The 12,921-nt window shown below is 54.2% G+C and overlaps 1 protein-coding gene across 12 annotated transcripts in view; it reads right to left on the reverse strand.

Annotated features, from left to right (window-relative positions):
• The window catches only part of DNM2 (dynamin 2), an 82,704-nt gene that overhangs the window by 51,627 nt on the left and 18,156 nt on the right, over window positions 1-12,921 (reverse strand). For all 12 annotated transcript variants that reach the window (XM_045774632.2, XM_045774638.2, XM_045774634.2 and 9 more), the window contains exon 2: window positions 2,063-2,136. In XM_045774632.2, coding sequence (XP_045630588.1) covers window positions 2,063-2,136 — 74 coding nt within the window. The remainder of the gene's footprint in view (window positions 1-2,062; window positions 2,137-12,921) is intronic.

Raw genomic sequence — 12,921 nt, forward strand, 5'->3', positions numbered from 1 at the left:
CCTCTCCACACACACTCCAATCTGCTGGGGGCCAGGCCTTCCTGTCTCCCCCCCCCCCGCCCCGGTCTCCTGCTTCTGTCCCCTGACACCAATGGAAATGCCAGGTGGGCATGTGGAGGGTGGTGGCAGCAACCCCGGTCCCATGACTGCTGTGCCCTGGGCCTGGACCAGCCTGTGGCATACACTAAGTGCTCAGTGGACCACAGCTGGTGACGGTCACCATGGAGATGATGGGGGAACTCTCCCACCATGACACAGCCTGCCAGTTTCCAGTGCAGAAAGCCAGCAGACCTGTTCTCCCAGCGGGCCATCCGGAACAGGCCAGCAGAAAGCACAAAACTGCAGCCCTTCAGTCAGCACCACACAGGGAGGACCAGGAGTGTGCCAGGCACCAGGCTGCGGGTTGGACGTATTGAATAACGTAGTCTTCATGGCAACTAACAAAGTCAGCGCTATTATTATCTTCAGTGTCCAGACAGGAAACACATCGGGAGCAGCAGTCCCTCCCCAGAGGCCATAAGGCCAGTAAGCTGCAGAGTCACGATCTGAACGCAGGCAGTCTTAGTTCGCAGGGCCCACCCACCACGGCAGAGGCTTTCCCTGTGTGGCCAGGGGCCAGAAGCAGGCACATCAGCATCAGCTGGGAACTCATTAAAAATGCAGATCCTCAGTCCCCACCCTCCACCAACCTGCTGAGTGGAAAGCGGAAATCCACTGGGCCAAGCCTTACTTGACTCTCTGAGCTCTGTCATATGAAACCCGCGGCTCTGCTGCTGCCAGTCTTGGCCCAGCTGATTGGACACCTAAATCCACAGGAAGCAGCCCATTGGCTCGCCTGTGGCCTATGACATGGCAGAGCTCACAAAGAGGAGGCGCGGGCCACGAGCCACGCCCTCTCGCAGGTGGGCTGGGCGGAGTCAGAAGATGAAAACGGAGCGCTTGACTGGGACACAGCATAGGGCAGGGGCTGACGTCTGACCATCCTGGTGCCCATCCCGGATCGGGTAGCCAGAGTAAAGGCAGATGGCCTGAGTGCCCGGCACAAAAGAAGATGGCCTGGCTAAGCTTCAATTTGCCCGTAAAATGGGGGTGTGTCAGCTGCCTACCTAGCACGAGTGTGTCTAACCGGGCGGTGTGTCTAACCGGGCGGTGCAGTGAGCCTGGCGCCCTCTGAATAACAAACCGACCAAGGCTGATATTCCCGGTCAGTGGGGAAGACGCAGAGGCCAGTAAGCTGCACAGTCACAATCTGAACCCAGGCAGTCTTAGTGCACAGGGCCGACCCACCAGGGCAGAGGTGGGGCTCCAGGCTCTGGAAGGAGGAGAGGCCATGCTCCCAGAGCTCCCCTGTCCTCTTCCAGCTTATGACCCAAGATGCTTTCCAAGGAGGACCAGGTGGGTTTTATGCTGGGAGACATGCCCACCTCATGCCAGACTTGTATAGAAGGAACAGAAATAAACCGAGGCCACTGAAGGTACGACAGAAAAAAATTTAAACGTGGGCCATTCTATATTCAATGGGTGGGCCTCTTCCCAAAGCCAATGTCGTCATCGAAACAGACATGGTGGTGATGCTGCTCTATCAAAAATACGAGACAGGACAACCGAGCGTAGGAGGGGATTGATCAGAGCAGCTGGAAAACTAGCCAGGGAAGATATCCGGGGGGGAACAACTGGGCATCAGATACCATGCAGGAACAATTACTTTTCTTGGGTGTGGCTCTGTGACTGTAGGAAGGTGTCCTTAGTGCAAGGGGAGGCTCATTGAAGCATTCTGGGTTGACGTGCCACAGTGTCTGCTACTGATTTTGAAAGCGTTCAGCAAAAATGTGTTATCCGTAACAGCAAGCAAACATGGCGCCTAGCAGCCTGGTCACAATGGAGGACACGAGGGGTGGGTGTTCACCGAACTGAGCTTCAACTATGCTACACAGGTGGAGACCATGAATTCAAGCCCAAATGGCAGCCCAAGACCCCAGACACCGCCATCGGCCCCCTCACTCCTGCTGGGCGCTGCGTCCATGCTCATTTCCTGCTGCAGCAGCGAGCTGTCCCACTGTACCTGTTTTTGAGAAGATGAGCTGCAGAATGAGAGGCCGCCGGGTGACGATTCCTGAACCTCGGGGAAGGAAGTCCCTGTGGGAGGGGAAAAGGACAGAAGTTACTCACGCGGCTGGCTTGCAGGGCAGGAAGTGTGACCACACATGTGGAGCAATCCCGTCTTGCAAATGGGGCAATGTCAGCAGAGACACCAGTCCCAGCCAGGCACTGGGGAATGCTCTGACCTTGGAGGGTCCTGAGGCCACAAGGGGCAGAGGAGGGACTGGAATGAAGGTTGCCGATGAACGGTACCGTTTCCCTCTGGCTGGCTGTGCTCCAGCCCCAGCCTGCCCAAAGAGCCCTTTCATGGACAGATATTTGAACAATCTCCCCCACACCTCAAAGAGATCAGTATGTGTCCTACCTACATGTTACAAATTAATATAATGCCATATGTATGATATAAAGATGAAATTATAAAGTAGTTGATGACAAAATATGATGTGTTTCATGCCCCAAAAGGACAAAGCTATACAGGTAGGAAGTGGATCAGTGCTCGCTCAGGGGTGGGAAACAAGGAGGGAGATTTCTGGAGTGCTGGACACATTCTAAAACTTGACGGTGATGGTGCTTACTTAATATTTACTGTAAATTTACTAAAAATATTACTGCATTTGAAATGGGTAAATTTCCTAATACATAAACAATCCCTTGATAAAGCTGTTAAATAAAAAATATAGCCTGTGTCTTTCACTACGGAAATACTCAGGCACCACCCGACCGGCTTACACTAACACCTGTGGATCCATGCAGAGTGGGACCACCAGAAGGCACTCTGGACCAGCGGGAAAGGAAAGCCAAAGAGCAGGGGTCCAGGTGGGCACTGAAGTAGAAGGGGCATTTTCAGAGATCATCAAAGCCGTGCAAAGGATTCTTGTGTTGTCTCATATAAAATGGAGAAAGGTTCTAGGTTCAGAGAATTTCAAACAAGGTTTGCACCTAGATAAATGTTTAGATCACCTGCAATTTGTGCAGGACACAGGACAAGTGGTACGGGGCATCCCAGCTGGGATGGTCAGAGAAGGCCCCTCTTGAGAAGGGGAAACAAGAAGTGAGCTACATGCAGGGCGGGCAGGGCGGGGAAACAGCGAGGAGGCCCCCAGCTCCCCAGGCTCTAAAGTCAGTTCTCACCATGGCCCTCACCAGAGGGGGCATCCCAGTGTCTCCAGGAGAGCAAAACCACTTCAAGCCAGATGCCAGGCTCTCCCAGGGACAGGGCAGGCCTGCTGATAGCTGTTAACCTCTCAAGCACCACATATGGCCTTGGCCCTGGCCCTCCCAGAGCCCCAGGCCCCCTAGCTCAGAGACAAAGACCTGAGAGGCAGGGACAGAAGGACCCTCGCACATCAGAGACATGGCACCCTGGAAACCATCAGCGCCAGCCCTCCAACACAGAATCAATGACAGCAGCAGTGACAGTGTGTGTGTCTTTCGCCAGAATTTCCCACTCCACCTCTTAAACGCAACGGAATGGGTCCGTGACGGAACAATACAGAAGCATGGGAATGCATCCCTCACACCGTCTATGTGCCCCCTGCTATGCTGCGTGTGAGACTGACACAGGTTCCTTTTCACCGCTGACCCGTTTGGTGGCATGGACGGGCCACAGTTTGCTCATCTGTTCTCTCGTTGATGGGACATTTGGGGTCTTTCCAGTTCGGGGTCATTAGCAAATACAGCTGCTATGAACATTTGCACACATGCATCTTGTAGACACACGCCCCTGCTTCTCCTGCTGAGTCAGAGGGTAGACCTGAACAGGCAAAACTAGTCTCTGGAGATAGAAATCAGAGCAGTTGGTTCCCTTTGGAGAACTGATTAGAAGGGGCACGAGGAACTTTCTGGGATGACAACATCCTCTATCTTGATCTGTCTGGTGGTTTCCTGAGTGTATGCATTTATTTAAAAAAACAAAAAACAAAAAAAAACCCAAGGTCACTAGGCGTCAGGGAGTGGTGGGAATGTGGACTGAAATTCATGGGGTCTGGCCTCTGACCCCAGGTTACCCAGCCTCTGGGCCCGCACATCTGACTCAAAGGCTGCTGGCATCTCCCCAGCCAGGGCCAAGCCTTCGGCCACTGGTATTGGCAGATGCTGTCCTGTGACTGTTCAGGGCATGGCTGGGGGGCCAGGCACCAGGAGCACAATGGTAACACCACAGACAACAGACAATGAGAGCCTCAGCAGAACACGAGAAGGACCAGCACGCTGTCCAAGAGAACCCCAAGAGCTCTGGGCACATGCAGGGAAGACGGCTTTCTGGGGCCAGGACTTGGTGGGAGGTGGGAAGGATGACTGGAAGGTGCGGCCTGGGCAAAGGAGGCACGGCCAGAGTGGGAGAAGGCTGAAGGACGAGGCTGGGCAGGCGCACACGGCCTCACGCACCAGGAGCCCTGGGATTCCTTCAATTGTGCTTCCAGAAGTTCTCAGTGGAAAGAGCAGCAATACCCACCCGCAGCCTGGACAGCGCCCCCCAAAAGCAACTCCCCAGAAATCCCCAGGAGGTTCGGTGAGGAAGGGCCTGCCCAGCTGCGCCCCCAGGTCCCCCAGGGTTTTCTGACACAAGGCAGCAGGAGCACTCTTGGGCCTTCCTAAGCAGCGGGAGCACCTCTCGGGTGGGGCCTTCCTTCCCCTGGGAAGGAAACCACCTCCCCAAGTAGCTCTGCCCAGGACACTGTCCCCTTATCTGGAATCAACTCTCAAGCCTCAGTTATCTGCTTCCTCTGCCCTCACCCACCCCACCACACCTGCTACAAGGGCCCCTGTATACCCAGCCTGCCCTGCACACAGTGTGACTCGGGCCAGCTTCCCTGTCTCTCTCGTCTTGGTTTCCTGGTCAGTAAGATGGAGTAATTCTGCCCACCCAAGGTCACCTGGGTCCTAAACAGGCACCCCATGACTCACCCCCCCCCAACAGCTCTGGCTCCAATGCCACCTCCCTAGGGAGACTTCCCACCCTCGCTCACAGCTCCAACCCCCACCCCATGTCCTTTCCACCTTCATCTTTTCCCTCATCACTAACACTCCAAGCCACTCATCTGCTAACCCACCCCTCTCCGCCACGCAGCTCCCCAGGACAGGATCTCGGGTCTATTCCGTTCCCTGGCACAGAGTCGGGGTTCAGTAAGTGTTAACCATGATCATTTCTGCACCAGGCCCGGATCTGGTCCCAGGATCCTCCTCCCGGGTTACCTACGGTTATCTCTCTAAAGCAAAAACCAGGGATCCAAGCCTCCCTCCTGAAAAGTCACATGATCCATCCCACATTTGACAGGGTCTTCTACCTGCCCATCCCACCACCCCCATATCACCCCTGCATCCTCCACCTCTGGGATTTCTGTACTTCTGGCTTCCAGCCTTTGCAGGGACTGTTCTGTCTGCCAGAAAGCTCCTCCGCATAGGCACCGCCCACCCACCCGTGGGCAGATGTAGTGGCCTGCACCCCTCCCTCCCAAACGCATAACCCTTCTTACTCCCACAACATGGCCTTCAACAGAAATCCGGTCCTGTGACAGCATACGACTTCACCTGGCCTGGTCACTATTGAAGCTCCAGCACCTAGAACAGTGCTTGGCATACAGCAGGTGCTCATTAAATGTTTGGTGAGTGGCCAGGCAGAATACAGACTCTGGAGCCAGAGAGCCTGGGTTCAAAGCCCAGCCCTGACCCCCTGAGCTGTGTGGTCCTAGGCAGCTCTCCACCTTCTCTGGGCACTGGCACAGCCATCTGTGGGATGAAAGGATGCCACTCATCCTTCAGGAAAGATCTCGCTGGCCGCCTGACCTGCACAAGTCACTTCACCCTCTTGGAGCCTCACTTTCCAAGCCCTAAAATGAACCACCTCTCCCTAGAAAGTAATGAGGGCTCCCAGGGCACAGGTGGTAGGGAGCAGGGAGGGAAAGGCACAACAGGAGGTGGCACCAGGGGCAGATCAGAAGCCCCAGCTGTTTATTTACTGTTCTTTGAACACAGCATAAGATCCCACCAGGACCCTTTGGCTTCCAGCCCCCCGCATGGGTGGGGATGCCTGCCTGAGGGAACGATGGAGCCTCAAAACCCAGGCTGACAAGTGAGCAGGTGGAGGCCTTCCCAGGGGAGGGAAAACAAACAGATAAGCCAGCAGAGGATGAGTCAGAGCTGGTAAGCGCCCAGGTGACCCCTCACTTGGGCAGCATGATAGCAGGAGGCCCAGCAAGTGCCCTAGGCTGGGATCCCTTCCTCATCACCATATCCTCACTGGGGTCACTCAAAGCTTCAGAGTGACCAGGAGACCTCAGCACAACACCAGCCACGGGAAGAGCCCTCAGCAGGAGGCCCACGCTCCAGGAACCCTCACTCTTTCAGGCTGATAAGAGCCCAGATAGGAAGCACTGGCTGCCCCCTAGCTCTTCTCTAACCCCATCTTTGGCAACATCTCAGCAAACCCTCTAGCAACACCAAAAGAATGACACCAGGGACAATACTCCCATTTTCCAGATAAGCAAACTAAGGCTCAGAGTTTCAGGGCGTGCCCAGGCAACTCAGCAAGAAAGGAGCAGAGCTGTGATGGGAACACACGTGAGATGTCAATGAGGCAGACCCCCCCGCCCAATCATCCCCGCACCTCCCAGTGCCTCCTTTGTGATCTTGCTAGGGCAGAGGCAGAGTTCATCGCTGGGCCTCCGGAGCCTTACCACCCAGTCCACATGCCCCACTGGTCCCCACCCAATCCCTGCCTCATTACCACCATCTGGATGCCATCCAACAGTAACCACTGGTCACCCAGAACCCAGCCCACATTCAGTGGCCCCAGGCAGGTGCCACTGTGTCCTTGTAGTCAACCCGAGGGCCAGGCAGGCTGACTCAGACTGCAGACCCAGGGCTCCTCCCACCCTTCACTGCCCACCCCACCCTGCAGCAAGCCCTGCTGACTCCACCTCCAGATGGAGAATGAATTGGCCTACTTCTCTGCACATCCAAAGCCATCACGCAGGCCATCCGTGCTTGCCTGGACCAGTGCAGCTGCTGCCTCTCAGGCTACCCACCCTCACCCCCAGAGTGACCGCAGGGCACTTGTGGATGCCACGTCAAAGCATGTCCCCCCTCTGTTCAGAGGCTTCCCAAGGCTCCCACCTCCCTTGGGGTAAAACCCCAAGTCCTCTCAAGGCCCTGCACAACCTGCCCAGTCACCTCCTGGCCCTCCCCCTCACTGGCTTAGCTCCTGCTATACTGTTCTCTGCCATGTTCCCCCAGAACAAGAATGGTCCTGCCTCAGGGCCTTTGCACTGGCTACTCTGTCAGCCTAAAACTCTCTCCCTGCAACATCCACAGGGCCAACTAGCAACTCCCAGCCAAACTACCTCTTCTGTACCGCTGCTCAGCACCTCCCAAATATAAAGCAGGTCCCACTCTGTTATATGCCATCTGGCCTGATTCTCAATTCTTCTCATAACTGGCATCTTCCAATTTACTGCTTTGTTCATATGGCTATGGTCTGTCCCTTCTCTCCCACCCACCCATTACAGTGGCAGCCTCATGGGAGCAGGGTCCCCTCGCTGGCATGTTCTCTGGTCTCTCCTCAGCTCTCAACAGCGAACCAGGTATGAGGCAGGTGACCAATGTTTGTGGGATGAAGGACCAAACCTGCCACCGTCCAATGAGACTGGGGCTCAGATGGGCGTGGGCGGTCTTGTTGACTTTCACAACCCGCTCCAGGTGCCACCCTTCACAGTCTCCAGTAGGCTCCTCCCTGCTCAGCAGTCCTGCAGCGTCCAGAACTGGCCCCACCCTTGGCTTTCCGCCACAGGGTCACCTGCTCCAAGGTCTCATATGGAGGCCAGGCCAGGAGCAGAAGCAGGAAGTGGCCCGTGGAGTCAAGCAGCCATGGCTCTTGGGCCTCTCAGACCCCAGCTGGAATCCAGGCACTGCCAATTCTTTTCTGGACTATCTGTGCAGGTCTGGTACCTTTCTGGTGGCCTCGGTTTCCTCATTTGTAAAGTGGGGATAATGTCACCTGCCTCAGTTGGTAGTTGGAAGGATTTGCAAAGTTCTTACTACGGTGCCCAAAAGAGACTATTTGCCCTATACAATCAAGGGAAAACTGGACACGATATGAATCAGACCATGACTCTCCTCTGCTCCAAAGGGCTCCCAATGGCCTCCAATTGCCCTGCCACCTCCCTACCCTCGTCCCCACCCTCACTCACTCCCTCACCCACACGGCTGGTCAAGGTACAGCAAACAGGCCAAACCTACTTCTGCTGCAGGGCCTTTGCACCTGCTGATCGTCTGCCCGGACCTCTGAGCCTTTCCACAATCCTGGCTTCCTCTGGTCACTCAGGACTCAATTCAGATGTCAACTCTTTTGAGAGGCTTAACTGTCCCCTATTGACAACCCCACCCCACGTCACCCTGTTTTCACTCTCCTCAGTGGGTCTGCAAGGATGGCCTCTCCCTGCAGCAGTGCTTTCCAGAATGCAATCTTTAACCACCTAGATGTCCATCAGCATGAAACTGGCTAAATCAATCTTGGAACTGGCCCAGGAGGCAATCCAGGCCACAGTGCTGAAAGCAAAGTGTGATTCATAGAACAGACTGCGTCCTCCAAAAAAAAATGTTTTTAATGCCTGTGCACATTTCCTGCCTGTGTGGGGACAACAAACCTGGAGGGGACAGCTGAGCCCTTGACGGAAGTCATGTATAGAAGGCAAATGGAGGGGCGCCTGGGTGGCACAGCGGTTAAGCGTCTGCCTTCGGCTCAGGGCGTGATCCCGGCGTTATGGGATTGAGCCCCACATCAGGCTCATCCGCTATGGGCCTGCTTCTTCCTCTCCCACTCCCCTGCTGTGTTCCCTCTCACTGGCTGTCTCTATCTCTGTTGAATAAATAAAATAAAATCTTAAAAAAAAAAAAAAAGAAGGCAAATGGAAAAACTTTCTGTTCTCAGTTTCCAACACGACTTGAATTTTGGTCTTCTGTAACTTTTTTATAACTTTTATTATTTTTTTTTTAAATTTTATTTATTTATGTGACAGAGAGACGGCCAGCGAGAGAGGGAACACAGCAGGGGAGTGGGAGAGGAAGAAGCAGGCTCCCAGCGGAGGAGCCTGATGTGGGACTCGATCCCATAATGCCGGGATCACACCCTGAGCCAAAGGCAGATGCTTAACGACTGCGCCACCCAGGCGCCCCACTTTTTTATAACTTTTATAACAGGTAAATATTAATTTGGGGGGCACCTGGGTGGCTCAGTCGGTTAAGCGTCTGCCTTTGGCTCAGGTCGTGGTCCCAGGGTCCTGGGATTGAGCGCTGCGTCAGGCTCCCTGCTCGGCGGGGAGCCTGCTTCTCCTTCTCCCTCTGCTGCTCCCCCCTGCTTGTGCTCTCTCTCTCTCTCTAATAAATAAATAAAATCTTTAAAAAAATATATATATACAGTAATTTTTAACTTTTCAGTTGTACTGAGAAGCACCAAAGCAACCAGTCAGCCAAGCAGCATTTTCATAGTTGACAGAAAAAACGCTGGCAGTCGGGGACCCAAGCTCTTGAGTCTGCCCTCCTGGGGGGCACCTGAGCATCCTCACTGCTCTACCCTGCAGCACACAGCCTGTGTCACACAGCCACCCCAGCTGCATGCCAGCTGTGTGACCTTGGCAGCAAGGTCACTCACATCCTGGGCCCAGTCTCCTCACCTATAAAATGGGGTGTGGTGGGGACAGGGGAAGACAGTGCGGGTGCCAGGGCGTGAGTCCCTGCTGCATCTCTATGGCCTGCTTGGCCACTTAGGGATCCCTAGTTCTGTGCATGTCACCGTGCGAGGGACCCAACTGAGCCCAGAGGCAGGATGTTGGTAAATAGGCAGGAAAGAAAGCCAGGCACTGCCCTGCCCACACTCCCAGCATTCCAGAACCATCCTCCTTGCAGGCTCCTTCTTCAAGTAGGAGAATGGGTGTGTGTCCTCCCCAGTCCCCTTCCCAGAGCCCCTCCCAGATGACGGGGTGAGGAAATGTCCAGACAGTGTCACACAAGACAGGATGGCCTTACTGACCTTTCTCGAGCCATGCCTTCCACACCCCCGACAGCCGATCTCTCAGCAAATCCTGCCTTCAACATAGCCGAACACATCCCCCGGCCCTCTGCTTGGTCCCACGCCGCTTAGGCTGGAGTCCCCTGGGTCACAGCCATCCTCCCCAACCCTCCATGCCCCACTCTTGCCCTGCCCCATGTGTTCCCAGCCTGGCAGCCAGGGAGAGCTTTGTAAACCACAAGTCAGATCATGCTGCCCACATAAAACCCACCTGTGGCTTCCAGAAAACTTGGGACAAAACCAGTGTCCTCGCCGCAGCCCACAAGGCCCAGCGCCAGTGCCCCATCACCTCCCTGCCATTCTCCGCTGGCTGCCCCGGCTCCCGCCTCCGGGCCCCGCTGACATCTGACATCAGCGTTCTTCTGGGCTCCTTTGCCTCCAGATGTCCCCACAGAGCCCTCCACTCTTCCTTTGGACACTGGCTGGACGGCACCTGCTGGGAGAGGTCCCCTGAGTGCTTCCCCAGGCCGGGTTCTGTCCCCTCTCCATGCTTCCTTCCTGCATACTGGTCCCCATATTGAACTGTCTGCTTTGTTCATGGCCTGCTGCCCCATTCCCAGCACCGTGTACCGAGCCTGGCACACGACAGGTGCTGAGGAGTGTACTGCAGGAGGGGCCGGCATCTCCAGGGTCCGCACAATGCGGCACTGAGCTGAGCTCCCTGCATACGAGTCTTCGTTCTGCCTTCAAGGGCCTCTCACCAACCCCACTTCTCAGATGGGGAAACTGAAACTAGAGAAGTTTGGTCACCTAGACCAAAGCCACCTAGGCTAACAGCAACCCCTCCCCACCACCAACAACCAGTGAGGCACCAACCCAACTGGCCTCATTCCTGTCCCCATCTGCCGGCACCATCCTGGTCACCACACCGGAAACAAAGACGAGCTCTGACGACAGGACGGCCAGACACAGCTCCCTGTAGGGATAAATTGACCGGCAGATCATGACAGTGGAGAGCACAGAGGCTGTAGCTGGACAGCTCAGCCACAGCCTCGCTGTGAGACCTGAACAAGGGCCCTCACTTGCCCGGATCTCAGTTTCTCCATCTATAAGATGGGGATAGTAACCGTGCTCACCCCGTCAGGCTATCAGCAGGCTTAGAAGGACAAGACAGAGGAAGCCCAGTGCCCGGCACACAGAGGGCCCTATCCCACAAGATGGGTTGATAGGGTGATGGCAGGAAGGGAGACCTTCCTTGGCACCTCAAGAAGGACCCTGGCACAGTCTCTCCTGGCAGACCTGGCAAGATGTTTCTAAATCTGCTCCACTCCAAACAGCAATCCCCGCCTAGGGATCAGCCCTGGGCACAGCAGATGCTCAGGCCTGTCGCCTTACCCCAAGGCCCTGTCTGGAGGGGGAAATGGAAAGCTCATGCAGGAGAGAGCGGACTTAGTTGGGCTGGGCTGGACTGAGGACTAGCAAGCAATCGTACAGAGAGCACAAGACAAGGGAACAGAGGCAAGTCAACAGCAGTCGTGGGGAGACGTCAATACCCCATCCTCAATAATGGACAGAACACCAGACAAATGATCAACAAGAAACAGAACACATGACCACCACCACAAACCAATGAGATCTATCAAACCTGCACAGAATACTCCACCCAACAACAGCAGAATACACACTCTTATCCAGGGCACACGGAACATTCTCCAGGTTAAGCTGTATTAAGGTCAGGCCATAAAACAAGACTCATAAATGTCAAAGGACTGAAACCACACAAAGTATGTTCTCTGGGGGCGCCTGGGTGGCACAGCGGTTGAGCGTCTGCCTTCGGCTCAGGGCGTGATCCCGGCGTTATGGGATCGAGCCCCACGTCAGGCTCCTCTGCTGTGAGCCTGCTTCTTCCTCTCCCACTCCCCCTGCTTGTGTTCCCTCTCTCGCTGGCTGTCTCTATCTCTTTCAAATAAATAAATAAAATCTTAAAAAAAAAAAAAAAAAAAGTATGTTCTCTGGCCACAATGGAATGGAGTGAGAAATCAGTAACAAAAGGGAATTTGGGGAAACTTACAAGTACATGGAAATTAATAACAACACAGTCCTAAATAACCAGTGAGTCAAAGAAGGAAACGTAAGGGAAATTAGAAAATACTCTGAGATGAATGAAAATGAAAGCACAACACATAGGCCAAAACTTACAGGCTTCAGTAAAAGCAGTATGCAGAGGCAAATTTATAGATCCAGGCACCTATATATTTTTCAAAAGATCTTATTTATTTATTTGTCAGACAAAGAAAGAGAGCGAGCACAAGCAGAGGGAGCAGCAGGCAGAGTAGGCAGAGGGAGAAGCAGGCTCCCCGCTGAGCAAGGAGCCAATGGGGGACTCAATCCCAAGACCCTGGGACCCAAGAGCACCTATAGGCATCCTTAGGCACCTATGTTTAAAAAAAAAAAAAAGGAGAGGGGAACACCTGGGTAGCTCAATCATTGGATGTCCGACTCTTGGTTTAGGCTCAGGTCATGATCTCATGGGTTGTGACATGGAGTCCCACACTGGGTTCCCTCCGTGGGGAGTCTGCTTGAGATTCTCTCTCTCCCTCTGCCTCTCCCCCCATTCTCTCTCTTGTCTGGAGGTTCTAGCCAAGGCAATAAGGCAAGAAAAAGAAATAAATGCATCCAAAAGAAGAAGCAAACTATTCAAAGATGACATGATCATGTCTATAGAAACTGTTACAGAATCCACCAAAAACAACAACAACAACACCACCACCACAAAGACCTAAATAAATGAAAAGACATCTTGTGTTTATAGACTGGAA

The sequence above is a fragment of the Ursus americanus genome, chromosome 14 (assembly GCF_024610735.1).
Source record: "Ursus americanus isolate L20-20 chromosome 14, mUrsAme1.1.p, whole genome shotgun sequence".
Taxonomy (NCBI): Eukaryota; Metazoa; Chordata; class Mammalia; order Carnivora; family Ursidae; genus Ursus; species Ursus americanus.